A 26,668-nucleotide genomic window follows, 5' to 3' on the forward strand; every position below is an offset into this window, starting at 1 on the left:
TGTGCGTACCCCCAGGACCTCTCAGTCAAGTCCTTCTGGGGGAGCAGGGAGCTCAGACCCCAGCCCTGGGGTTCCCTGCGTTCCTCCTGTGACGAAGTGGGACTGTTCTTAATGTTTCCTCTGAATAGTGTGGGGGTGCCTCAGTTTCCCCTAGGCAGTTCTTAAGTATCTAGGGGGTGGAGTAAGGGTGTCTGATCATTGCAGAGCCCTAGAGGGCAGGTGTGTGAAGGGGTCTGGACACAGAGAATGGCCGACACCCTGTTTCCTGGCAACTGATGGCCTGGGCCCTTCCCCCCCTGCAAGGTGAGAGCTGAAGGGTTGGAGAACAAAGGAATCAGGTGACCTTGTGGCCCGGGAAAGGAACAAAGCCCAGAGGAGGAGGGGCTGGAGGGGGTTTCAGTTTGAGGCTGGCTGGGACATGGAGTGAAGTGCAGACGTGGTTGTCTGGCTCACTGCCCCCCAGAATGGACCCAGCTGAGGGGTCCCGTTCTCTGCACCTGCAAGCTCTGTTTTAGACCATGTTCCTGTCGTCTAATAAACCTTCTGTTTTACTGGCTGGCTGAGAGTCACGTCTGACTGCGGAGTTGGGGTGCAGGACCCTCTGGCTTCCCCAGGAGCCCCGCCTGAGCGGACTCGCTGGGGGAAGCGCACGGAGGGGCAGAGGATGCTGAATGCTCCGAGGTCAGACCCAGGAAGGTGGAAGCTGTGTGAGCTGCGTGTCCTGAAGACAGGCTGCTCACAGAAAGGCGACTACCCCAGAGTCCTGACTGGCTTCATGGGGAGCAGTTCCAGAGCATCGCCCAGGGACTCCGTGACACCTCCACCCAGCCCCAAACTGAAACTAAACCCCCCCAGCAGGCCCCCTCCTGCAGCCTCTGTTCACATTCCCGGGCAGAGGTGTTACCTCCCCCTCCCGGCTCAGGGGACAGGCTCTCAGGTCTCCCCTCCCCAGGGCACAGTCCCAGGTCAACACTCCCCCCTTCCTGCTGCCTCACATCGGGTCACTCCAGCGTCCTCCTCAATGAATCAAAGCCGTGGTAATAGACAAGACTCGTTTGCTGACACCACAAGGCCTGAGCACACAGCCCCCTTCTCTCTCTCACAAGGCCGGCTGCATTTCACAGCTCTCTCCATTGCCATCTCTTCCTAACCAGTCTCTAAAGTTCGGCCAGGGGTCAGGTCAGTCTGGGAGTTAATTAACTTTTTCTGGCCCTGTCACCTTTCAGTGTGATATTATATTACACTCCTAACGCCACTCCTCTCCACCCCACCAAGTCCTTGAGGGCTGGGAGCGAACCCAGGAGTCCTGGCTCTCAGCCCTCCCTGCTCTAACCACCAGACCCCACTCCCCTCCCAGAGCCAGGAGTGAACCCAGGAGCCCGGGCTCCCAGCCCTTGTGCCAGCTAGCAGATGTTGGCAGGGCGGATTTATTCAGCAGCTGTCCTGGTTGGGATGGTGATAGGTCGTGGGGGTGAGGATAATCCCCTGACGTGGGAGCAACCATAAACCCCCACCCCAGCCTGGCACAGCCGCCCCCTCCTCTAGCCACGGCTCCGGCTCCGGGGCGGCAGCCGGCACCATGCAGAACGCCCTGGGGCCCGCCTGCATCTTCCTGCGCAAGGGCATCGCCGAGAAGCATGGGGTCAGACACCTGGTTCTCTGTGAGGGGAGCAGGGGGGCTGGGAGCCAGGACGCCTGGGTTCTCTCCCCAGCTCTGGGAGGGGAGTGGGGGCTGGTGGGTTAGAGCTGGGTGGGTGCTGGGAGCCAGGACACCTGGGTTCTCTCCCCGGCTCTGCGAGGGGAATGGGGGGCTGGTGGGTTAGATCTGGGGGAGGAGGCCGAGAGTCCGGACACCTGAGTTCTCTCCCCAGCAGGACCGGGCTGGGTCCCTGAGTGTGTCTCTTTATTCCAGCACCGGGAGCTGGGAGCAGACGAAATTGAAGGTAAGACGCCCATGGGAGGGGAGTGGGATCTAGTGATTAAAGCAGGGAAGGAGGGGTGGGGCTGTGAGCCCGAACGCCTGGGTTCTCATTGCAGCGCAAAGGGGAGAGGGGTCTAGTAGGTCGGTACACAGGTGCCGGGACGCAGGAGCCCCCCGTACTAGCCCCAACCCCAGAGGAACACAGGTGCTGCAGGAATCCCAGGTCTCCTGGGTCCTGGGCTGCGGTGGGGAGTGGGCAGCACTCCTGGGTTCTCCCCCCCAGGGGCTCAGGGCGGCGGGTTCCCCCCCACGGAGCAGGCTCAGCATGGCAGGGGGGACTCAGCACTGCAGGTTCCCCCCAATGGAGGGGGCTCAGGACAGTGGGTTCCCCCCCACAGAGGGGGCTCAGCACAGTGCTCAGGGTGGCGGGTTCCCCCCCATGGAGGGGGCTCAGCCCAGCGGGGGGGCTCAGCCTGGCGGGTTCCCCCCCGGGGGCTCAGGGTGGCGGGTTCCCCCCCACGGAGGGGGCTCAGCACAGCAGGGGGGGCTCAGGATGGCAGGGTCCCCCCCATGTAGGGGGCTCAGCCCGGCGGGGGGGCTCAGCCCGGCGGGTTCCCTCGGCAGAGCTGCGCGAGGCCTTCGCGGAGTTCGACAAGGACAAGGACGGGCTGATCGGCTGCAAGGACCTGGGCACCCTGATGCGCTCCATGGGCTACATGCCCACCGAGATGGAGCTCATCGAGCTCTCCCAGCAGATCAACATGAACCGTGAGCCAGGGGGCTGCCTAGGGGATGGGGGCGGGGCTCCGAGCAGGGGGGTGCCTAGGGGATGGGGGCGGGGCTCCGAGCAGGGGGGTGCCTAGGGGATGGGGGCGGGGCTCCGAGCAGGGGGGTGCCTGGGAGGGGGCAGGGCTCCGAGCAGGGGACCCCCGTCTGACACCAGCCTCCTGTTGCAGTGGGGGGCCGGGTGGATTTCGAAGACTTTGTGGAGCTGATGACACCCAAGCTGCTGGCCGAGACTGCTGGGATGATTGGGCTGCAGGAGATGAGGGACGCCTTCAAGGAGGTGAGGGAGAGAGAACCCAGGTGCCCGGGCTCCCAGCCCCCAGCTCTAAGCCCCCTCCCAGGGCCAGGAGAGAACCCAGGCGTCCGGGCTCCCAGCCCCTGGCTCTAACCCCCCTCTGTCATGGAGTCCCTGGGCGATGCTCTGGACCTGCTCCCTCCGGAGCCGGTCAGGACTCTGGGAAAGTCTCCTTTCTGGGAGCAGCCTGTCTGCAGGACACACAGCTCACCCGGTTTCCACCTTCCTGGGTCTGACCTCAGAGCATTCAGCCTCCTCTGCCCCTCCGTGCGCTTCCCACAGCGAGTCCGCCCAGGCGGGGTCCTGGGGGGGCAGAGGGTCCTGCCCCCCAACTCCGCAGTCAGACGTGACTCTCAGCCAGCCAGTAAAACAGAAGGTTTATTAGATGACAGGAACATGGTCTAACACAGAGCTTGTAGGTGCAGAGACCGGACCCCTCAGCTGGGTCCATTCTGGGGGGCAGTGAGCCAGACAACCACGTCTGCCCTTCACTCCTTGTCCCCAGCCAGCCCCAAACTGAAACTCCCTCCAGCCCCACCTCCTCTGGGCTTTGTCCCTTTCCCGGGCCAGGAGGTCACCGGATTCCTTTGTTCTCCAACCCTTCAGCTCTCACCTTGCAGGGGGGAAGGGCCCAGGCCATCAGTGGCCAGGAAACAGGGTGTCGGCCATTCTCTGTGTCCAGACCCCTGCACACACCTGCCCTCTAGGGCTCTGCAACGATCATACACCCTTACCCCACCCCCTAGAGACTTAAGAACTGCCTAGGGGAAACTGAGGCACCCCCACACTATTCAGAGGAAACATTAAGAACAGTCCCACTTCATCACACCCTCCCAGGGCCAGGAGAGAACCCAGGCGTCCGGGCTCCCAGCCCCTGGCTCTAACTCCCCTCCCAGGGCCAAGCGAGAACCCAGGCGTCTGGGCTCCCAGCCCCCAGCTCTAACCCTCCTCCCAGAGCTGGTATAGAACCCAGGCATCCTGACTTCCAGCCCCCACCCCGCTCTAACCCACCAGCCCCCCACCCACCTGAGCCAGGGATAGGACCCAGGAGTCCTGACGGCTGCTCCCCCCCGCCCCCCGCAGTTTGACACCAACGGGGACGGGGAGATCACGCTGGACGAGCTGCAGCTGGCCATGCAGCGTCTCATGGGCGAGCAGCTCACCCTGCGCGAGATCAGCGACGTGGTCAAGGAGGCCGACATCAACGGGGACGGGACCGTCGACTTCGAGGGTGTGTGGGGCGCCCAGGGGGATTGTGGGTAATCTGCCCCCCTGGCTGGGACCTGAGCCGTCCCCCATGGGGGCTGAAGGGACAGGGCCGTATCCTACACCCTGTGGGCTGGGGCGCCTGGCAAGGGACTGTGGGTAATGTGCTGCCCGGCCAGAGCCCACGTGGCCGGCGCGGGTCAGGCCCCATGGCCCTGGCAGGGATGTGGGCTGGCGTTGGAGGGTCATGGCCTGCCAGCTCTAAGAGGGGACTGTGGGTAAACTGTGTGTGACTTGGCGTGAGTGGCGCAGGTCTTCCTGGGGGCTGGGATCCCCTGGGGGGCGGCTCCGTGGGGCTGGGATCCCCCACCCCAGGCATCAGTACTAATGGGGTCTTTCCCCTGCAGAGTTCGTGAAGATGATGTCACGCTGAGGGGACTGAGCCGCCCCGAGATCAGAGACTGACCTTGGGGGGGGGTCGAGCCCCAACTGGCTGTCGAGACACCACTAAGAGTGACCCCCAAATCACTGCCTCCAGTCCCCCCCACCGTCCCTACCAACTATCCCCCGACCCTCCCATGCCTTCCCCCACACCATGTCCCCCCAGACCTCCAGCCCCCCCCATCGCTTGCACACCTCCCCCTGCACTCCCCATGGCCCTTCCCTTCCTGTCCCTCTCCTCTGCCCCACGGCTCTCTGGATCCCACCATCCCCCCAGCTCTCCTCCCCAGGCCCTTCCATCACAGACACGCAGCCCTTGTGTACAATAAAAGCCGTGCGTTGAACCCAGGCACCCGAGGGAGGCTTTCTTGGCCAGGGGATCACGCTTACAACCCGGCAGCGGGACCCGGGGGGGCCAGCCAGAGCGCAGGGCGAAGGGCTTAGAGACGATAATCACAGCCCGTGGGGACAACATATGGATGGGAATAACCGGCTTAGCGTGGGTAGCTGGGGGGGCAGGGCTGGGCTGGCAGGGGCTGCGGGTCAGGAGAGAGGGGCACCGGCAGGGCTGGGGGGCAGGGCTGGGCTGGCAGGAGCTGGGGGTCGGGAGGGAGGGGCACCGGCAGGGCTGGGGGGCAGGGCTGGGCTGGCAGGGGGCTGCGGGTCGGGAGGGAGGGGCACCGGCAGAGCTGGGGGGGCAGGGCTGGGCTAGCAGGAGCTGGGGGTCGGGAGGGAGGGGCACCGGCAGGGCTGGGGGGCAGGGCTGGGCTGGCAGGGGGCTGCGGGTCGGGAGGGAGGGGCACCGGCAGGGCTGGGGGGCAGGGCTGGGCTGGCAGGGGGCTGCGGGTCGGGAGTGAGGGGCACCAGCAGAGCTGGGTGGGGGTAGGGCTGGGCTGGCAGGGGGCTGCAGGTCGGGAGTGAGGGGCACCGGCAGGGCTGGGGGGCAGGGCTGGGCTGGGCTGGCAGGGGCTGCGGGTCGGGAGGGAGGGGCACCGGCAGGGCTGGGGGGCAGGGCTGGGCTGGCAGGGGCTGCGGGTCGGGAGGGAGGGGCACCGGCAGGGCTGGGGGGCAAGACTGGGCTAGCAGGGGCTGCGGGTCGGGAGGGAGGGGCACCGGCAGGGCTGGGGGGCAGGGCTGGGCTGGCAGGGGCTGCGGGTCGGGAGGGAGGGGCACCGGCAGGGCTGGGGGGCAAGACTGGGCTAGCAGGGGCTGCGGGTCGGGATGGAGGGGCACCGGCATGGGGGTCCCGTCCCCCTGTCCTCCCCAGGCGAAGCTGTCTGTCATTAGAGGGTGAGATTAAATTGCAGCTTCAGCTCCAACCCTGGGAGCTTTTAATCCGGAAATATCGTTAAATGAAACGAGCAGCCGAGCTGGATAATCCCCCCGACGCCCTGGGATTGCTCCCCGCACCTGGGTGGCCTGGGGCTGAGGGGGCTGGAAGGCTGAGATCGGGGCGGTGGGAGGGTCTGTGTATCTGTGGCACTGCAGGAAGATGGACGTACCCGCAGCCCCCTGCCAGCCCAATCTCGCTCCCCGGGGGTCCGCGCCGCACCCGGCCCGAGGGGGCCCCCGGTCTCGCTCCCCGGGGGTCTGCGCCGTGCCCGAGGGGGCCCCCGGTCTCGCTCCCCGGGGGTCCGCGCCGCGCCCGGTCCGAGGGGGCCCCCGGTCTCGCTCCCCGGGGGTCCGCGCCGCGCCCGGCCCGACGGGGCCCCCGATCTCGCTCCCCGGGGGTCCGCCCCGCGCCCGGCCCGAGGGGGCCCCCGATCTCGCTCCCCGGGGGTCCGCGCCGCGCCCGGCCCGAGGGGGCCCCCGATCTCGCTCCCCGGGGGTCCGCGCCGCGCCCGGCCCGAGGGGGCCCCCGATCTTGCTCCATCCCCAGTGACGTGAGCAGTGGGATCCAGTGCCCTGTGGCGGAGTTAAGGCCCTTGGGCTGAAGGGTCAGTTCACACCAGGGCCCGGGCCTCAGATTCAGGCCCCGATCCCCGGTGCTCTCACACCCGCTGGCCCTGCTCCCCAACGCAGAGCACGGAGGCTGGGACCCTGCAGAAGCAGGTAGCACGTAGGACAGTGGGGGCCCCCCATACACCGTGTGTCTCCCACTGTGAGTCCTGGAGAGAAGTGGGGGGAAGTGCTGGGAACTCCCGTGCAGGTCTGTGACCCAGGACTCCTGGGTTCTTTCCTGGGCCGGGGCCTGGTGGGCTAGAGCAGAGGGCCTGGGAGCCGGGACTCCTGGGTCCCAAGCGGCTCTCTGTGATGTTGTCAGAGGGTGGGCTCCACCCGCTCGTTAGCGCTGATTGCAGCAGGGTGTGGCTGGGCAGTGCCGGGGGAGGGGCTATATCAGTCCCCTGTGGAGGCCAAGCAGGGAGCTAGGAAGCAGGGGAGGGGGTTTCCCTGGGGTGCAGGGTATCTTGCTCTGCTCTGCTGGGTGCCTAGGGCCCCCCTGGGTGAGCTCTCTGCACTGCTGCCCCAGCCAGGCGGGTCCCTCCTCTCCCTGGCCCTGGGCTGACCTGCCCCCTCAGCCATGGGCGAGTCCCCTGTGCGGGTGGAGGTGCTGACCCAGGTAAGGGGAGGGCTTTGGGGGGTGACCTGTGCTGGGGAAGGAAGTGGTGATCCCTGAGGGAAGAGTGTCTGGAGAAGGGGTGACCCCTGGGCTGGGGGACCCCTGAGGATGCACAGCTGTGTCTGGGGCAGAAAGGCTCTGGACTGTGGGTGGGTGACCTCTATGGGGGTGACCCTAGGTGCTGGTGCCCCTCTAACCCCTCTCTTCCCCCCAGCTGCAGCACCACGGCATCCCCGCGGAGCAGATCACCTACCCTCGCGTCACTCTCTCCGCACCCTGGCGTCTCTGCGTCCGGCATAGCCCCCCGCAAGACCCCACCGGGGCCCGGGTCACCCTGCTCGACCTGCGTGAGCCCCACGGCCCAGCCACCCGCAGCTGGCCCCTGCACCAGGCCCAGGGCGCCCTGGCCCACCCCAGCCAGCCCCTGCTGGCCCTACGAGGTACAGGAGGTCTCGAGGGGGCAGTGGGGCCAGACCCCCAGGCCAGGGAAGAGGGAGGGAGGGGTGTTCCGGGCTGACTGGTAATGGCATCCGCTCCCCATGGAGGTCCTGGCCTGACCCTCAGCCCCATGTCCTCACTGCACAACAATGGGGGTCCTCACCTCACCTCCCCCCGGCTCAATTGACCCGCGTGGGGCTCGGCCCCGGGGCTCTGCCCCGTCTCGGCCCCGGGGCTCTGACCCGCCTGGGCCCCCAGCGGGCTGTGTGGCACAGGTGTTCGACGTGGCACAGCGCTGCCTGCGCTGGCAGTGGACGTTTGCCCACCCCCTGGAGTTCTGGGCATGGCTGGAGCCCGAGACGCTGGCGCTGGTGACGGAGGAGGAGGTGTTCCACTGGGCCCTCAGCCGTGAGCACACTGCCGGGCACCCCCCGCTGGGGAGCTGCCGGGCGCCCTGGGAGGAGGGTGGGCTGGTCAATGGGGGGGCTAGCCTGGGGGTCTTGTGGGGGGGGGCTGGTTGGCATGGTTGGGGGGGCAGGCAGGGGGTGCCATGGGAAGGGGGGGCTGGTGGGCGCGGGGGGTTGGCACAGGGGGTGCTGTGGGAAGGGGGGGCTGGTTGGCACGGGCTTACCACGGGAAGGGGGGAGCTGGTCGGCGTGGGGGGGGTTGGATGGGGGGTGCCATGGGAAGGGGGAGCTGGTCGGCGTGGGGGGGGTTGGACGGGGGGTGCCGTGGGAAGGGGGAGCTGGTTGGTGTGGGCTGGTTGGCACGGGGGGTGCAGTGGGAAGGGGGGCCGGTCGGTGTGGGGGGGTCGGGCGGGGGAAGGGCTGTAGGGGTGGGCGGAGGGCTCTCTCAGCTCCTAACTGGAGCCTCTACCCCCCTGGGCCGGCAGGCCCGAAGCCGCGGCACCAGTTCCGGCGCCATGAGCAGCTGCGGCACACGGAGGTGGTGGGCTACCGGCGGGACGCCAGCGGGCTCTGGCTGGCGCTGTCCACCCTGGGCCTTGACCAGGTAAGGGCCTCCCCTCGCCTGCCGCCCCCAGGATCCCCGTGGCCCCTCTGCCTGGCTGACCCCGCGTCTCTCCCCAGAAGGGCCAGGTGGTGGGGCTGACCCAGCTGCACTGGCGGGGGGGGCGGCTCTCCCAGGTCATCGAGGCCCAGGCGGTGGGGCTGCCCCGGCACAGCTTCTCCAGGAACCCCCACCCCTCCTCCGCCCTGCTGGCTGCCGTCCGGCACGGCACAGAGCGCAACGGGCAGGTGCGTGGCAGGCCGGGGCTCCCGGAGGGTGTGGGTGGTGCCTGGGGTGGGCGGGAGTGGAAAGGTGGGGCTGGCTCCCGGAGGGTGTGGGTGGTGCCTGGGGTGGGCAGGAGTGGAAAGGTGGGGCTGGCTCCCGGAGGGTGTGGGTGGTGCCTGGGGTGGGCAGGAGTGGAAAGGTGGGGCAGGCGGGGGCTGGCTCCCGGAGGGTGTGGGTGGTGCCTGGGGAGGGCGGGAGTGGAAAGGTGGGGCAGGTGGGGGCTGGCTCCTGGAAGGTGTGGGTGGTGCCTGGGGAGTGGAAAGGTGGGGCTGGCTCCTGGAGGGTGTGGGTGGTGCCTGGGGAGGGCGGGAGTGGAAAGGTGGGGCTGGCTCCTGGAGGGTGTGGGTGGTGCCTGGGGTGGGCGGGAGTAGAAAGGTGGGGCGGGCGGGGGAAGGCCGGTGACAGACGGGGTCTGGGGAAGGGCTGCATCCGTCTGACCCCCCCCCCCCCCCGCTCTCTCTCAGTTCCACGTGGTGGAGCTGGGCCCCCACCAGCCAGGGAACGCTGCCCTGCTCAGTGCCCGATCCAGCCTGGCCTTCAAGGGTGCCCAGCCCGGGGACTTCCCCAGCGCCGTGCAGGTGAGCAGGGTGTGGGGTGGGTCCCTGGGAGGGAAGGGAGGCTCTCTGGGGGTAGGAGGGTTGCTGGGGGTGCCTGCCAGCAGTGTGGGGCTCTCTGCGCGTGCGTGACCCCAGGCCCTCCCCTCCCCTCCCCGCAGTTTGCCCCGCAGCTGGGCCTGGCACTGGTGCTCACCAAGCACGCCCTGCTCTTCCTGGCCGACGTGGAGACCGCCCAGCCCCTGCACCGCGTCCAGCTGGCCTGGGACATCGTCTTCGCCACGGTGCCCGACCCCCCCCGGCATGGCCTCGTGGGGGTGTGCCGCAGCGGCAAGGTCAGCCGGGGGACAGCCTGCCCTGGGGGGGAGGGGTCCCGCCTTGGGGTGTGGCTGTGATGGGGTCACAGGTGGGGAGGTGAGTGCCTGGGGGTGTGGCAGAACCACCCAGCTCCAGCCCCTGACAGCCCCTCTCTCCTTCCCTGCCCCCCTCTGCAGGTGCTGTCGGTCTCGCTGTGCCCAGACCCACTCCTGCAGCTGCTGTCGCGCCGCCCTGCCAGCCTCTATCTCACCCAGCGCCTGCTGCAGCTGGTGGGGCGGGCGCCGGGCCTGTGCAAAGTCAGCCCCCCAGCTGAGCCAGCCATGCCAGGGGGCCAGCCCAGACTGCAAGCCGGGGGGCTGGGGAGCAGGTGCTGGCAGGGCAGGGCAGGGCAGGGGGGCTCTGTCAATAGTGTAACTCGTACTGTGCAGGGGTGGGAGGTGTCTGGCGCTGAGCTATGAAAGCAGGGGCCGGCCTGAGTCTCCCGTCAGCCCCAGGGCCTGGGAAAGGGAGGAGTCGGCCCGAGGTTCCCATCAGTGGGGATGAGGATGTGGTGGGGATGATTGGCACCTGTCTTGGGGGGCTGGGGTAGGAGACCCTCTCTGCAGCTCTCCTGTTACTGACTGGGGGGGCCCCCCCCAGCTGCAATGTCCCTGCATCCTCCTTGGTTTTACAATAAACGGAAGAAGCAGGAGCCGTGGGCTGGGGCTGGCCCCCAGCATCCAGCTGTGTGGGGGATGGGAGGGTGGGGATGTGTCTCTGGCTGGAGTCCTTGGCCGGGGGCTCTGGCTAGATGCTGGGGGTGTGGGGGGGTGCCCTCTCATTGCACACAGCCCCCGGCTCTGGCCAGGCTATTTATTAGTGAACGAGGGGGTGGCAGATCTTGGCCATCTATCTCTTAGAGGGAGGCCCAAGCCCCCTTCCTCCTGCACCCCAGCTGTCCTGGTGCAGGGGCACGGTGCCACTCTCAGCTGCTGCGTGGGGCCAAGCCGTCCTCTTCTGCCGTGCTGCCCTAGACGGGGGAGCTGGGGTTAGTGGAGGGTGGCAGGGCAGGGGGAAGGTCCCCTTGCTGGGTGAGAGGGGCAGTGTCCCTACCTGCTCTGCTCCCTGCCCGCCGGCCGCCTGGCCCTGGCATCTCCCGTGCCCTTCAGCTCGTCGATGATCTCCTGCAGCAGGTCCAGCCTGGGGAGTAGGGGCGGGTTAGCAGGGAGGTAGGAGTGGTCCAGCCCCCCACACAGGGTGTTCCCCACAGCTGCTGCAGCAAGTAGTGGCCGGCTCTCTCAAGCCACCCCCCTCCCCTCACGTTACACCCACTCTCCAGCCCCAGCACCCCTCACCTCCCTGCTACCCCCATGCCTCAGCCTGCAGCTGGGGCTGCTGGGTAAAACGTGGACCTGAGCCAGGGTCAAGCATGTGCATCCAATAGGGTGCTGCTCCCCATAACGTGTGCTCTAGGGTGGTTCTCCTTGGGGGACTGCAGCAGAGGCTGCTGGGTAAAATGCTGAGGGGAGCGCTGGCCTCTGCTTCCCACCCAATGCAGGGCTCCCTGGCCACTCACGACTGCAGGGTGCCAAAGGAGCTGTCCGGGGCGGGTTCATGGGCTGGCTTGGAGCATCCCAGGCCCTGCAGACAGACAAGGGGGGGGAGTCTGTGATGGTGGCAGACCGAGGGGGGGGGGGTGCCCCTCTCCTCTCTCCCTTACCTGCTGCTGCTCCTGCATTCGTACCCAGGCAGAGAAATCGATGAGGGTCTGCAGGGGACGACCCTCGGGCCCCACACTGGCCCCGCTGAGCTCACCTGAGGAGGAGGGAGCGGGTCAGTGTGGGACTCTGTCCTGGCCCGTGGGGGCTGCAGGAGTCCGGGGGGGAGGAGGGGCCCGGGAGGGCGGGTGCTGGGCAGGCCTGGCAGGGGGAGGGTTAATAGCCATGGGGTGGGGGGCCAGCACTGCTGGGCAGGCACTGTGCTGCTCCTTAGTGCTGTCAGCCAGGCACCCCGGGATCCCAAAGTTGGCAGCGAGAGCAGCATGGCTGGGGCTCCGGGAGGGGGGCTGCCTGCTACCCCCATCCACAAAGCTCGGTGGAACCCAGCCAGGGGAGACCCACCTGCTGTGCTCTAGTGGGGGGAGGCTGGGAGAAGTGTGACTCACCTGCTGGGGCCATGGGTGGCCGGCCAGACCCTTGCAGGGCCCCCAGGCTGCAGCATGCCTGTGGGGCCCCTGCTTGGCCAGCCCCACGCCTGCCGCAGCAGGGCCGGGCCGGGAGCGCCCCCTGGAGGCTGACGAAGTCCTGCAGGGCCTGGATGCCAGAGGCAAAGCGGCGCTCCAGGGTTTCCAGCGAAGCTTGGGCTTGATCGAGCAGGCAGGCCGAGGCCTGGAGGCTACTCACACAGGGCAGGGCTGGGGACCGGGCCGGCTCCTATGGGTAACACAGCCAGCGTTAGATGCTGGGGATACAGGTGTAAAATCTGACGTCCCGACAAACTCAGTTAATACGCTTTACCTACCCCTTAACGTTACCAGTTAGCTATCCCCTCAATGTTAACATCTTTTCTCCTGTTGTAAGAGCACCCCAGCTCACAACTTCATTACAACCATTTGTAACTAACACACACATCAAGCCTCTTTACGCTTGTTTTCCCCAACACCCACAGCTTTATGCACCACAGAGGTAGGTTTATTGGCTGAGGTACCAGGCAGGTCATGGGTAAGCCTTACAACTGGCTTGTACCTCCCTGTGACAAAGTGGGACTATTCTTAATTTTCTCTCTGAACACTGTGTGGGTACCTCAGTTTCCCCCATGCCTTTCTTAAGTAGCCAGGTGGTGAGATCAGGAGGTGTGATTGTTGTAGAGCCCTAGAGGGTCAGTGTGATGATGTTGGCACAGAAACTGACCGACACCCTGTCTCCTGGCCACTGATGGCCTGGGCCCCTTGTGACGAAGTGGGACTGTTCTTAATGTTTCCTCTGAATAGTGTGGGGGTGCCTCAGTTTCCCCTAGGCAGTTCTTAAGTATCTAGGGGGTGGGGTAAGGGTGTATGATCATTGCAGAGCCCTAGAGGGCATGTGTGTGCAGGGGTCTGGACACAGAGAATGGCTGACACCCTGTTTCCTGGCCACTGATGGCCTGGGCCCTTCCCCCCCTGCAAGGTGAGAGCTGAAGGGTTGGAGAACAAAGGAATCAGGTGACCACCTGGCCCGGGAAAGGAACAAAGCCCAGAGGAGGAGGGGCTGGAGGGGGTTTTCAGTTTGGGGCTGGCTGGGACATGGAGTGAAGTGCAGACGTGGTTGTCTGGCTCACTGCCCCCCAGAATGGACCCAGCTGAGGGGTCCCGTTCTCTGCACCTGCAAGCTCTGTTTTAGACCATGTTCCTGTCGTCTAATAAACCTTCTGTTTTACTGGCTGGCTGAGAGTCACGTCTGACTGCGAAGTTGGGGTGCAGGACCCTCTGGCTTCCCCAGGAGCCCCGCCTGAGCGGACTCGCTGTGGGAAGCGCACGGAGGGGCAGAGGATGCTGAATGCTCCGAGGTCAGACCCAGGAAGGTGGAAGCTGTGTGAGCTGCGTGTCCTGAAGACAGGCTGCTCACAGAAAGGCGACTGCCCCAGAGTCCTGACTGGCTTTATGGGGAGCAGTTCCAGAGCATCGCCCAGGGACTCCGTGACACCCCTCCTCTGCAAAGGTGCCAACGGAAGGTGTTGGAGAACAAAGAGATCAGGTGGCTTCCTGGCGCGAGAGAGAGAGCACGCGCCAGGCTGGAGAGTTTCAGTTTGGAGCTGGCTGGGGAAAGCAAGGGAGGCCCAGACCTGGGGTCTGGCCTCCCTGGCTCCAAGATGGACCCCAGCTGAGGGGTCCTGTTCTCTGCACCTACAAGCTCTGTGTTAGACCATGTTCCTGTTGTCTAATAAACCTTCTGTTTTACTGGCTGGCTGAGAGTCCTGTCTGACTGCGGAGTTGGGGGGCAGGACCCTCTGGCTTCCCCAGGAGCCCCGCCTGGGCGGACTCGCTGTGGGAAGCGCACGGAGGGGCAGAGGATGCTGAATGCTCTGCGGTCAGACCCAGGAAGGTGGAAGCCGGGTTAGCTGTGTGTACTGCAGACAGGCTGCTCACAGAAAGGAGACTTCCCCAGAGTCCTGACTGGCTTAGTAGGGAGCAGTTCCAGACCATCGCCCGGGGACCCCGTGACACTCCCCTTCCTTGGGCATCACTTCCCCCTCTGCAGCGATATCTGCCATTGGGGGCTGTAGTGGGGCCTCACAGAGTAGCCTGATTCTAGGCCCTGGGTAGTTGATAAAAGTCGTTAAACCCCAATCATCAGATTCGTCACCAGAGACACTCTCCGGGTGGGAGGAGGTATTGTTTCATATTCTCTGTGTGTATATAAAGTCTGCTGCAGTTTCCACGGTAAACATCTGATGAAGTGAGCTGTAGCTCACGAAAGCTCATGCTCAAATAAATTGGTTAGTCTCTAAGGTGCCACAAGTACTCCTTTTCTTTTTGCGAATACAGACTAACACGGCTGTTCCTCTGAAATCTCCCCTTCATGTCTCTGTTCTGTCACAGCCAGACCATCCTCGTTCTGTGAAACCGCCGGATTGCTACTAGCAGAGTTAGTGGCCATATCTCTCCCAGGCTCTCTTCCAAGGAAACGTACCAACTACCCCATAGTCAACAAGTGTGACTACTATTGTCACGGGTTGTGAAATCTCTCCTTCCTTCTTCTCTCTGGAGCGTATGTATGGGAATCCCAGGTAGTTTCAGAACAACCTGATAGAGTTCTGATTTCCAGCTGTCTCCTGGCTTGTTCTTCCATTTTACTCCTGAGTTCCTTATCAAAACCCAGTCACTTGGGAATAGTTCTCGCTCTCTTATGCACCGGTCACATCAGGTCTTATTCTGTGTTGCAGTCTTCACTGCTGCATCCATAGCCAGTCAATAGGCGTTCCTCCTGTTCTTGCTTTAATTTCTTTACACATTGAAGGCAGCAGGGCCCCCTCCATCCGGAGTCACTCCCAAACACATGTCCACAGGTAGTCTCGCTTCCCTCCCAAATGTCAGACAATGAGGGGAGAATCCAGGAGCATCCTTCCTGGCCCACTTATAAGTGTGTCTAGCTGTGAAACGTGTTGGCTCCATTTCTGCTTTTCTATTGACCTGAGAGGCCCGAGCATGTTCAAAAGCGCCCTAGTGAAACGTTCTGGCTGGGGTCCCCTTGTGGTGATATGGTGAGGGCCGGGATTTTTTTGCCCCAATTAGTTGTAGTAATTCCTTGATAAGTTTAGTTGCAAAGTTACACCCCAGATCAGAGTGAACTCTGGAAGGCCAACAGAAGTGCACAAAGTGTTTGTCCAATATTATCTTGGCTACAGTGGGAGCGTGCTGATCTGTCACGGGGACTGCTTGTGCTTACTGAGTGAAATGATCTGTCACCACTAATACGCTAGTGTTCCCTTCGTTGTCAGGGTCGAGGAACACACGAGATCCAGGGGTCCCTTGCTTTGGAGGTTAACTGGGCACATGGTTTGGGTAACATCTTCCAAGCTCAACAGCTGGCACCATTCTTACCACTCTATAACCCTCGCTAATCTGGGCCAATAGAACCTTCTATTTACCCTCCCAAGTGTCCGGTCTGCCCCATAGTGCCCTCCTCCATCATGCAAGGACTTCAGCACCAGGTGATGATAATGGTGATGAAGTGAGTCACTCGTCTCTCGATAGAACAGGCCTCCTTTCCCCCCCAGAGCCCAGGCACAGGGCCCCCCTTGCCCGGATACCTGCACCCCCTTCCCCCCAGGGCTCAGCCGCTGGGGCCCTCCGGCCCAGACACCCACATCCCTCCCAGCCAGTGTCCAGCCACAGGGCCCCCCCTTGCCCAGACATCAACCCCCAGAGCCCAGGGATCCAGAGGGAGAAACAGCCTGATGCTTCGTCCCAGGCTTGTGTGACGAAGTGGGACTGTTCTTAATGTTTCCTCTGAATAGTGTGGGGGTGCCTCAGTTTCCCCCAGGCAGTTCTTAAGTATCTAGGGGGTGGAGTAAGGGTGTATGATCATTGCAGAGCCCTAGAGGGCATGTGTGTGCAGGAGTCTGGACACAGAGAATGGCCGGCACCCTGTTTCCTGGCAACTGATGGCCTGGGCCCTTCCCCCCCTGCAAGGTGAGAGCTAAAGGGTTGGAGAACAAAGGAATCAGGTGACCACCTGGCCCGGGAAAGGAACAAAGCCCAGAGGAGGAGGGGCTGGAGGGAGTTTCAGTTTGGGGCTGGCTGGGACATGGAGTGAAGTGCAGACGTGGTTGTCTGGCTCACTACCCCCCAAAATGGACCCAGCTGAGGGGTCCCGTTCTCTGCACCTGCAAGCTCTGTGTTAGACCATGTTCCTGTCGTCTAATAAACCTTCTGTTTTACTGGCTGGCTGAGAGTCCCGTCTGACTGCGAAGTTGGGGTGCAGGACCCTCTGGCTTCCCCAGGAGCCCCGCCTGAGCGGACTCGCTGTGGGAAGCGCACGGAGGGGCAGAGGATGCTGAATGCTCCGAGGTCAGACCCAGGAAGGTGGAAGCTGTGTGAGCTGTGTGTCCTGAAGACAGGCTGCTCACAGAAAGGCGATTGCCCCAGAGTCCTGACTGGCTTCATGGGGAGCAGTTCCAGAGCATCGCCCAGGGACTCCGTGACAACTGGTGGCAGTGGTGGGATGTACTGCACCCCGTGGATGGCGCTTCCTGCAGTAAGTGACTGGGGAGCAGTAACCCGAAGGGGGATTGCCGAGGACTAGGCCTGCTGAAGGCTCAGAGAGGAGCGGTTTCGGGGGGCGGTTAACCCCTGGGAGTGTGTGACCAGCGAGAAGGACTGTGCAGTAGCAGGGTTCCCCTGGGGATTGCAGCAAGCAGTCCAAGGGGCGGAGGAGTCTGCAGCTCAACCCTGGCAAAGAGGTGGTGACCTCGAGAAGGGCTGGCACACTAGGGGTTCTCCCTGGAAACCGTGGGGAGCTGAGAACACACGGGCCTGTGAGTCCACAACAACTTGGGAGGAGCGGAGTGATGGCCTGTCACCGTCTCCTTAAGGACAGTGTAACCCTGTGCAAAAAGAGAGGGTTGAGCATTGGAAAGTTCACCAAAGCAGAGTTAATCGTGCAGCTGGAGGAGGATGACCGCTCTAAGGAACAGATTCCTGACCCCAACTGGGGCTATAGCAGGATCTGGGAGCAGCTGAAGCGGGAGCCAGGCATCGCCAAGACTCCTGTCCCCGACCAGACGAGGGTCTTCACGATCGGGTTCCCCATCGGGGGATCGAGACGGACGGGATTGGAGCTGAGTCTGAGAGAGCAAGAGGACTGTGAGAGACAGCGAGAGCCCGAGAAAGAGCTGCAGAAGCAGCAGCAGCATGAACGGGCGGTGGGGGAGCGGAGAGGCCTAGGGGACCCCTCAGGGGTGAGTGGGGGATAGACCCCGGGGGGCCAGTTCCGCAGGGAACCTCGAGACTAAATTGCTGCCCCTGGTTAAGGGGGGGGGTTTGGATGCCCACCTCACTGCCTTTGAGCAGGCTGGCGATTTGAACCAAGGGGACCCTGCGGAAAAGCCCCGGTGTCTAGCTCCCTTGCTGGGTCCCAAGGCCTTAGACTCCGTCAGCCAGATGGTTGGGGATGTGGACAGGCTCCCACTCCTGACCCCAACCTATATGTCTGTGTGGAGTTTCCTGGGGCCAGGCCCCCCGGACCTCCAGTGGGAGCAGAAGGTGATGGTCTATGGGGAGACATTCTTGGGGTGGCCAAAGGGCATGGGCTGCATAAACCTTCCCACATGCGGCCTGCGAGTGCTATCGACCACCCCTGACCTAAGGGAGGGCGTGAAACTGGAAGGGCCTGGTGTAACTCCTACCAAGGAATGGGAGAGATGCTGGGGCATCCATGGGAATGTTGGTGGCTTCGAACTTCCCCAGGTCACCGGCTAAAGTGACCCCGCTCAGTTCGATCTCGAAGGGGGGAGAGATGTGACGAAGTGGGACTGTTCTTAATGTTTCCTCTGAATAGTGTGGGGGTGCCTCAGTTTCCCCCAGGCAGTTCTTAAGTATCTAGGGGGTGGAGTAAGGGTGTATGATCATTGCAGAGCCCTAGAGGGCATGTGTGTGCAGGAGTCTGGACACAGAGAATGGCCGGCACCCTGTTTCCTGGCAACTGATGGCCTGGGCCCTTCCCCCCCTGCAAGGTGAGAGCTAAAGGGTTGGAGAACAAAGGAATCAGGTGACCACCTGGCCCGGGAAAGGAACAAAGCCCAGAGGAGGAGGGGCTGGAGGGAGTTTCAGTTTGGGGCTGGCTGGGACATGGAGTGAAGTGCAGACGTGGTTGTCTGGCTCACTACCCCCCAAAATGGACCCAGCTGAGGGGTCCCGTTCTCTGCACCTGCAAGCTCTGTGTTAGACCATGTTCCTGTCGTCTAATAAACCTTCTGTTTTACTGGCTGGCTGAGAGTCCCGTCTGACTGCGAAGTTGGGGGGCAGGACCCTCTGGCTTCCCCAGGAGCCCCGCCTGAGCGGACTCGCTGTGGGAAGCGCACGGAGGGGCAGAGGATGCTGAATGCTCCGAGGTCAGACCCAGGAAGGTGGAAGCTGTGTGAGCTGTGTGTCCTGAAGACAGGCTGCTCACAGAAAGGCGACTGCCCCAGAGTCCTGACTGGCTTCATGGGGAGCAGTTCCAGAGCATCGCCCAGGGACTCCGTGACAGCTTGCACGGAGTTTCCTGCGCGCCGTCCTCTTCTCCCAGGGCATGCTGGGAACTGCAGCTGCCAGGACCCCTTTAGCTCCCTCCCCGTCCCCCCAGCAGTGTCTTCTAGGTGCGAGCGGAGCTCTGTCAGGTCCAGCAGCCCCTAGTGATGGCTAGCAGCCCTGCTGCCCATTTCTGCATATTCCCCCAGGAGTAGGAGATGCAGACGCAGACCGAGATGGGGTTAGATGCCGGGGGTGCAGGCCGGAGAGACGCAGACACAGACGGGGCGAGATGCCAGGGGTGCAGGCCAGGGAGACGCAGACACAGACGGGGCGAGATGCCGGGGGTGCAGGCCGGAGAGACGCAGACACAGACGGGGCGAGATGCCGGGGGTGCAGGCCGGAGAGACGCAGACACAGACGGGGCGAGATGCCGGGGGTGCAGGCCGGAGAGACGCAGACACAGACGGGGCGAGATGCCGGGGGTGCAGGCCGGAGAGACGCAGACACAGACGGGGCGAGATGCCGGGGGTGCAGGCCGGAGAGACGCAGACACAGACGGGGCGAGATGCCGGGGGTGCAGGCCGGGGAGACGCAGACACAGACGGGGCGAGGTGCCGGGGGTGCAGGCCGGGGAGACGCAGACACAGACGGGGCGAGGTGCCGGGGGTGCAGGCCGGAGAGACGCAGACACAGACGGGGCGAGGTGCCGGGGGTGCAGGCCGGGGAGACGCAGACACAGACGGGGCCAGATGCCGGAGGTGCAGGCCGGGGAGACGCAGACACAGACGGGGCGAGGTGCCGGAGGTGCAGGCCGGGGAGACGCAGACACAGACGGGGCGAGGTGCCGGGGGTGCAGGCCGGAGAGACGCAGACACAGACGGGGCGAGATGCCGGAGGTGCAGGCCGGAGAGACGCAGACACAGACGGGTTAGATACCAGGAGAGCTGGGGTGAGCAGGGCGGGGGGCACAGACCCACGTACCGTGGTGCTGGAGCCTGGGCTGCCACTCTCCCAGCCCCTTGACTCCTCCTGGCTGCTGCTGTCCACCTCCAAGCTGCTGTCTGAGGCTTCCCTGGCCTGGCTCACATGGGGGGTGGGCTGCTTCTTGCCCTGCAGCCCGGGCACTGGGCTGCCCCTGCCCGGCTGGGGGGGAAGCAGGGGGCATTGCTGAGAAAGGGGCTGGGGTGCGGGAGTGAATCCCGCCCCATCCCCCACCTCTTTACCTTGTTCCTTGGACTTTACCCCCTCATTCCCCCACTCTGCCCCTGGTGCTTGTGCCCATCCCTTTCGCCCTGCACTTACCAACCCCTGGTAGCTGGGTGCTGTAGCCCACCCTGTGATTTCCACCCAGCCATTCTCATCCCCATCCCTGGACCCTGCGCACACCCCATTCATCCTAACCTGCTGATCCCTGCCCCACCCCCTTGTGATCCCCAACAGCACCTGGTGCTGTCCCGGGTTCCTACCCCACCCCCTTACCTCAGCCCATCGGTCTGTGTTGCCATCGGCTGCTGCCCGCTCTGGGCTGCCATCCCCTACCTCATAGTAGAGTGGTTCTGGGGAGCAGAAGGGTGGGGGTGAGGGCCTGGAGTCAGTACACCCTGTCCACCCCACCCGCACCCCATGGCTCTCACCTGCAGGGGCTGCAGGGAGGCACTCCAGGGGGGTCCAAGCCTCTCCTGCCCATACGCACAGCCTCCTGGGAGACAGGGACAGTGGGCCGCCTGGCCGCCCTGTGGCCTTCTGGGAAGGGGATGGACAGGTCTGTTAGATCCTGGTGGGCGGAGCAGGGTGAGGGATCCCCCCAGGGCCCTGTTACCTGCAGGGCCTTGCGCAGGACGTAGCGAATGTCAGGCAGCGAGCCACAGCGTTCCCGCTCCCGGAAGGCCAGTCCAGCCCTCACCACCTCATAGCAGGGTGGGGGCACACAGGCATCAGGGGCCAGAGCCCGCCCTGCCTGCACCCACTGCCGCACAGCCGCACCCTCCGCCCCGTACCAGGGCACGGCACCTGGAACATAGAGCAGCTGGGTTAGCTCTGTCCCGGGGGGCCGGCCCCACTCCCCTGCCCATCACCTCCCAGGGGCCGGTGCCTGGAACACAGAGCGGCTGGGTTAGACTGATGGCGAGGGTCCAGCCCCACTCCACCTAGCCAGGCGCTGACCTGTGAAGATCTCCTGGGTGACGGCACAGAAACTGTATAGGTCGGAGGTCGTGGAGGCTGGGCGGTCACGGATCACCTCTGGGGGCAGCCAGTTATAGAGATCGGGGGGTGGTGCGGGGTCCCGAGGCCCAGTCTCAGCCCTGAAAACCAAGAGAGAGAGACATCAGGGCGGGGTTCTCCGAGGGTCCCCCAGGCCTCATCCTGACAGGACTCACCGTGGCTGCATGTACTCCAGGCTGCCGAGTTTGGCCAGGCCGGGGCGCACCAGCTGGACGGCGTGAGAGGTGAGAGCACGATGCACATACCCCTGCCCATGCAGGAACAGCAGCGCCTCACACAGCTGCAGCAGCAGGCGCAAGGCAGCCAGGCAGGAGGGGGGTGCAGGGGGGCAGGGTGCCTGCAGCAGGAGACACAGCATGAGTGGGGAGCCCCTTGCCCCCCCATGTTCCCATCCCATCTCCTTGCACAAACAGCCCGTCACACTGGCACCAGGCTGGCTCCCCTCCTAATGCAGACAGCATCTCACCTTGCCCCAGGCCAGCTCCCCTTCTGGCTCAGGGCCCAGTAGACCGAGCCCCTCACCCTGGCCCCAGGCCGGCTCCCCTCCTGGCTCAGGGCCCAGTAGAGGGAGCCCCTCACCCTGGCCCCAGGCCCGCTCACCTCTTGGTGCAGGGCCCAGTAGAGGGAGCCCATCTCCACCCTCTCGAACACCAGACGCACCTCACGCAAGTCCAGGGAAGGGCTCACAGCCAGGAGCAGCAGCAGCTGGGGGTGGTGCAGACGGCTACAAGGGAGAGGGCAGCTTCTTGGAGTGTAGCCCAGTGCAGGGCCCCCCACGGGGAAAAGGGGGGTTGTACCAGCCATACAGCCGCTCCCGCTAACAGGAGGGGCTCTCCATGGGGACGGGGCAGCAATCGCTAATGGGGGGAGGGGGGTCCACAGGGCAGAGGGATTCGGAGGGGAAGGGTCCCCCAGGACCGGGATGCCCGTGTGAAGAAGCGGGACTGTTCTTAATGTTTCCTCTGAATAGTGTGGGGGGTGCCTCAGTTTCCCCTAGGCATTTCCTAAGTCTCTAGGGGGTGGGGTAAGGGTGTATGATCATTGCAGAGCCCTAGAAGGCAGGTGTGTGCAGGGGTCTGGACACAGAGAATGGCCGACACCCTGTTTCCTGGCCACTGATGGCCTGGGCCCTTCCCCCCTGCAAGGTGAGAGCTAAAGGGTTGGAGAACAAAGGAATCCGGTGACCTCCTGGCCCAGGACAGGGACAAAGCCCAGAGGAGGAGGGGCTGGGGGGAGTTTCAGTTTGGGGCTGGCTGGGGACAAGGAGTGAAGGGCAGACGGGGATGTCTGGCTCACTGCCCCCTCCCCAAAATGGACCCAGCTGAGGGGTCCTGTTCTCTGCACCTGCAAGCTCTGTGTTAGACCATGTTCCTGTCGTCTAATAAACCTTCTGTTTTCCTGGCTGGCTGAGAGTCACGTCTGACTGCGGAGTTGGGAGGCAGGACCCCCTGGCTTCCCCAGGATAACGCCTGGGCAGACTCACTGTGGGAAGCGCACGGAGGGGCAGAGGAGGCTGAATGCTCCGAGGTCAGACCCAGGAAGGTGGAAGCCGGGTGAGCTGTGTGTCCTGCAGACAGGATGCTCACAGAGAGGAGATGGCCCCGGAGTCCTGCCTGGCTTCGTGGGGAGCAGTTCCAGAGCATCGCCCGGGGACGCCGTGACAGCCCGGGGCAGAGGGATTCGGGGGGGGGTGCTACCTGCAGTGCTGTTGCTCTGCCACCAGCAAGTCCATGGGGCCGTGGGGCCTGCTGCCGGGGGGCTCTGGTTTCAGCCCTCGCACAGTGACGAACTGTCCCTTCCACAGGCAGCTGGTGGTAGAAAGGTGGGGTCAACATCAGGGATCACCCTCCCACACACCCCATTCCCCCACTCTTACTTGCTCATGAGCGTGTAGGGCCCATTCTCATAGCTCCGGTCTGGCTCGGCCTGGGCCCGCAGCAGCTCGTCCGGGTCTGCGATGGGGGTGACAGAGGCAAAACTGGGGCGCAGGGGGCCACTGGGGCACAGCTGTGTGGGGGGTACACAAGGGTGATCAGATGGGAGTACTCCCCATGGAGATCGGGTTACCCCCCATCCGGCCATACCAACCAAGCCCTAAACCTTTGAGCATCACACTGCCCCCACACCAGCCATTCAAAGACCCCGCCTACCTGGGAACGCCGCATCCCCCGGTCCCTTCAGGGACCCCTGCTACCAGGGAATGCCCCCTCCACCGATCCAAACAGAGACCCCTGTTTACCTGAAACCATCCCCCTGCTTACCTGGCCAAACCCCACCACAGGTCCCCTGCCGCTCCAACCTGTCCCAGAGCTGTCCAGAAACCTGTGGGGCAGGCTGAAAGTTAAACTTTTACCCACTAACCCCCTGCCCTGCCCTCCCCACCCCATTTTGGCACTTCACTGTGGCGGAGAGAGGAGGGGAGCATCTCTAAATAGCAGGGCCTGGAGTCACATGGGGTCTCAGAGACAGACACTACATGTTATAACCAGCCCCCACCCCTGTGCTGCCCTCTTGAGGCTGGTTTCAGAGGGGTAGCCGTGTTAGTCTGTATCAGCAAAAACGAGGAGTCCTTGTGGCACCTTAGAGACTAACACATTTATTTGGGCATAAGCTTTCGTGGGCTAAAACCCACTTCATCGGATGCATGGAGTGGAACATACAGCAGGGAGGTATAAATCCACAGCATATGAAAAGATGGGAATCATAGAATATCAGGGTTGGAAGGGACCCCAGAAGGTCATCTAGTCCAACCCCCTGCTCAAAGCAGGACCAATTCCCAGTTAAATCATCCCAGCCAGGGCTTTGTCAAGCCTGACCTTAAAAACCTCTAAGGAAGGAGATTCTACCACCTCCCTAGGTAACGCATTCCAGTGTTTCACCACCCTCCTAGTGAAAAAGTTTTTCCTAATATCCAATCTAAACCTCCCCCACTGCAACTTGAGACCATTACTCCTCGTTCTGTCATCTGCTACCATTGAGAACAGTCTAGAGCCATCCTCTTTGGAACCCCCTTTCAGGTAGTTGAAAGCAGCTATCAAATCCCCCCTCATTCTTCTCTTCTGCAGGCTAAACAATCCCAGCTCCCTCAGCCTCTCCTCATAAGTCATGTGTTCCAGTCCCCTAATCATTTTTGTTGCCCTTCGCTGGACTCTCTCCAATTTATCCACATCCTTCTTGAAGTGTGGGGCCCAAAACTGGACACAGTACTCCAGATGAGGCCTCACCAATGTCGAATAGAGGGGAACGATCACGTCCCTCGATCTGCTCGAGGGAGTTGCCTTACCAAGTGGGGGTTCAGTACTAACGAGCCAATTCAATTAAGGTGGAAGTGGGCTAGTCTCAACAGTTGACAAGAACGGATGGAAGTCACTTTTGTGATGCTAATGAGGCCCATGTAATGAAGGTGGCCCATTTCAAACAGTTAACAAGAAGGTCTGGGTATCAGCAGGGGAAAATTAGTTTTTGTAGTGATCCATCCACTCTTGAGGCTGTTTCATGCCACTCAATAAAAATAGGGTTCCCGCTCCCCGAGAATGCAATGCATCCCTGTGACATGATCAGACAGGAGTGTGGCCTGTGAGAGTGCAGGTCCCATCATGCAATGCTCCATCTCCATGGGAGTGGACAGGGCGTGGCTCTGTGCTATAGTTCCCCGCATGCGACACTCCATCTTTAGCCCAGCAACCAAGACGCTCCCTATCCACTCATGTCAAGGTAGAGCATCACATGCCGGACATATAGTCTCATCAGAGCAGTGCATGCTGGGGATGGTAACCTCATGCGCTACCTCCCATCCACTCACATCAAGATGGCTGCTGGGATCAAGATGGAGCAATGCATGCTGGGAGCTGCTGCAGGGTCGGAACCCCAGCTCTGTGGGGAGGGGTCTTACCAGAAGGAGGCAGAGAGCAGCGAGGACAAGGAGGAGAAGGAGGAACGCAGGCTGCGTGGCGAGCCCCCTACTCTGCTGGAAAGCGTCTGCGTGGCTCCCTGCTCCCCGTGCTGAGTCAGCCCCACCATTCGGGCACGGCACTGCTGAATGAATGCCAGCACCTGGGGGAGGGGACAACAGGGAGACGATTCAGGCTAAGCTCCTTATCCCATACAGAGGCCCCCAGTGCTTAATTTGTGCCATGTCTTGCCAGGGCTGAGCACCGGCGCCTCCGGTCCTGGCGGTTCAGAGCCTCCGGCGCCTCCAGTCCTGGCAGTTCAGAGCCCCCGGCGCCTGTGGGCTTCCTGCATCAGTTGTGAATATACAAAAATTGCTTGAGCCCAGGTACCTCTTTCATTACAAATTAAGCATTGGAGACCCTCCCACCTCAATCGCACAGGTACCTCGGCATTCTGGTCACTCCCAGCTTGTTCGGCCCAGTCCTGGGGGGTCCTGCCCTGCTGATCATGGAGTCTCAGGTCACCTCCCGCCTCCAGGACTTGGGCGAAGAGGAGCCGCTGGCAGGAGAAGGCGGCAGCATGGACGGGGGTGCTGCCATCATAACACCGGCTGGGGAAGGAAGTGCACAGGACAGGTGTTAGGATGAGAATGGGAGGCACAGCCGAGACCATGGGGCAACAAGGGAAGATTTTCCCAGTCTGGCTTGGGAGAATGGGATCCAGAGCCTTTCCAGGGTGCCAGCTCCGATCTGGCCCCAGGTAGGGGGCTGGTTGGCTCAGAGGGAGGGGAATGGGATGTGGGAACTTTCCTCTCCCAGGTCACTGGCTCCACCATGAGGGCCACTCACTGGTTGGGATCTGCTCTGAACCGGAGGAAGAGCCGGGCGACCACAGTGTGTCCCAGCAGTGCGGCAACGAAGAGGCCTGTCTGTCCAGCTGTGTTTTGGCCATCCACGTCCACCCCTAAGGAGGCAGGCACAAAGATCACCCACAGAGCACTACACACTGGGCCCATGGTCTCTCGGGGCCAGGGTGGATTCACTGAGGGGCTTTACCTCTCTTCAGCAGCTTCTTGGCCTTCCTGAGCCTGCCCTCAGTCGCGTGCAGGTGTAACTGCCCCGCCAGGGAGCCCGGCTCGGGGACAGAGCCCAGGCTGGTGGGGCAGCATGGCGGAAGCACAGGGGGCTTCGGCATTGCTCTAGAAAGAGGGAGAGGCAGAGGGGAGGTTACCAGAGCTGGCTGTACTGAAGGGAGGAGGGGCGTCACCCGACAGTGCCGCCTGTTTCACACACCCCAGGGTTCCCCTTGGGGTACGCTGAGGATCGGTGCTCTCAGTGGGTGGCTTTCCGCCAGTGCTCCTGCCCTCTCTCCCCCACGGAAGGGTGATCGGCCACGTCCGAACACACTAAGCTCTTGCCCACTCTTGGCATGACCCCCCCACACACCATGCTTCCCCCCCCAGGCAGGGTCCCAGTGCTCTCAACCCATTAATCCCTGCCCCGGGGGTCGCTCTCCCCCCATGCCGGGCTGGGTGGCCATAGCGGAGCAAACCAAACTCTCCTCCACCCTTGGCTTGACCACAGTCCCCCCCAGCCGACCTGTGGGCTAAAGGGCCTCCCCACGGCAGGCGGGGACAGAGTGACCCAGCTAACTCCCGGAGTGGGGGGGAAGGGGCGTCACAGTGGCCCACTCGCCCCCTTTCACGCCCGGCGGCCATATTGGTGCCACCCCAACGCCCGCCCCCCTGTGGCATGACCACCGCCCCCATGCCAAAGTTTTCCCTACCCCGGGCGGCAGGGGGGGAGCGTATCACTTCACGTGCCCCATGGCCGCCCTCCTGAGGGGGGAGCTCTCGCCCCGCCGTGGGGTGGGCGGCCATTTTGGAGCAATGCCGTGGGTCGATGCCGTGGGGTGGGCGGCCATTTTGGGGCGAGGCCGTGGGGTGGGCGGCCATTTTGGGGCCCACCGAAGTCTTGCCCCCCTTGGCGTGACTGCGCCCCGCCCCCCCAGGGCAGCCCCTGCCCCCCGTGCTGCAGCCCACTCCCTCCCCCAC

The 26,668-nt window shown here is 63.4% G+C and overlaps 2 protein-coding genes across 6 annotated transcripts; one reads left to right on the forward strand and one right to left on the reverse strand.

Moving 5' to 3' along the window:
- Positions 1–1,346: 1,346 nt before the first annotated feature.
- CABP5 (calcium binding protein 5) lies at positions 1,347–4,998 on the forward strand. Its single transcript, XM_048853095.2, has 6 exons — positions 1,347–1,642; positions 1,913–1,943; positions 2,546–2,689; positions 2,878–2,987; positions 4,086–4,233; positions 4,616–4,998. The coding sequence occupies exons 1-6, from the start codon at positions 1,580–1,582 to the stop codon at positions 4,639–4,641; spliced, it is 522 nt and encodes a 173-aa protein (XP_048709052.1). The 5' UTR covers positions 1,347–1,579; the 3' UTR covers positions 4,642–4,998.
- Positions 4,999–10,650: 5,652 nt separating this feature from the next.
- Positions 10,651–26,666, reverse strand: LOC125637778 (inactive serine/threonine-protein kinase TEX14). Of its 5 annotated transcripts, XM_048852774.2 has the most exons (20): positions 26,401–26,666; positions 25,671–25,813; positions 25,464–25,578; positions 25,060–25,225; positions 24,617–24,777; positions 22,986–23,046; positions 22,601–22,731; positions 22,422–22,532; positions 21,325–21,448; positions 20,880–21,061; positions 20,665–20,804; positions 20,321–20,511; positions 20,136–20,244; positions 19,981–20,057; positions 19,483–19,644; positions 11,956–12,223; positions 11,512–11,606; positions 11,368–11,432; positions 10,905–10,991; positions 10,651–10,821 (listed from the first exon to the last, which is right to left on the reverse strand). In XM_048852774.2, the coding sequence occupies exons 2-20, from the start codon at positions 25,807–25,809 to the stop codon at positions 10,701–10,703; spliced, it is 2,505 nt and encodes an 834-aa protein (XP_048708731.2). In that variant the 5' UTR covers positions 25,810–25,813; positions 26,401–26,666; the 3' UTR covers positions 10,651–10,700. The 5 variants fall into 5 exon arrangements, with proteins under 5 accessions (XP_048708731.2, XP_074985203.1, XP_074985201.1 ...); XM_075129102.1 differs by lacking the exon at positions 11,368–11,432; XM_075129100.1 differs by lacking the exon at positions 11,368–11,432 and having other exon boundaries at positions 10,651–10,991.
- Positions 26,667–26,668: the final 2 nt, after the last annotated feature.

Source organism: Caretta caretta, chromosome 6, assembly GCF_965140235.1.
Source record: "Caretta caretta isolate rCarCar2 chromosome 6, rCarCar1.hap1, whole genome shotgun sequence".
NCBI lineage: Eukaryota > Metazoa > Chordata > Testudines > Cheloniidae > Caretta > Caretta caretta.

Excerpts from the sequence above, each read along its gene's own strand:
- LOC125637778 (XM_075129100.1), bottom strand. The coding sequence starts at position 25,809 with ATGCCGAAGCCCCCTGTGCTTCCGCCATGCTGCCCCACCAGCCTGGGC. Across the intron at positions 23,047-24,616 it reads CTGCTCTCTGCCTCCTTCTG|GTTTCTGGACAGCTCTGGGA; the intron begins GTAAGACCCCTC and ends CCTGCCCCACAG. Across the intron at positions 20,805-20,879 it reads CTGGAGTACATGCAGCCACG|GGCTGAGACTGGGCCTCGGG; the intron begins GTGAGTCCTGTC and ends CTTGGTTTTCAG.
- CABP5 (XM_048853095.2), top strand. The coding sequence starts at position 1,580 with ATGCAGAACGCCCTGGGGCCCGCCTGCATCTTCCTGCGCAAGGGCATC. Across the intron at positions 2,690-2,877 it reads CCAGCAGATCAACATGAACC|TGGGGGGCCGGGTGGATTTC; the intron begins GTGAGCCAGGGG and ends CTCCTGTTGCAG. Across the intron at positions 4,234-4,615 it reads CGGGACCGTCGACTTCGAGG|AGTTCGTGAAGATGATGTCA; the intron begins GTGTGTGGGGCG and ends TTTCCCCTGCAG.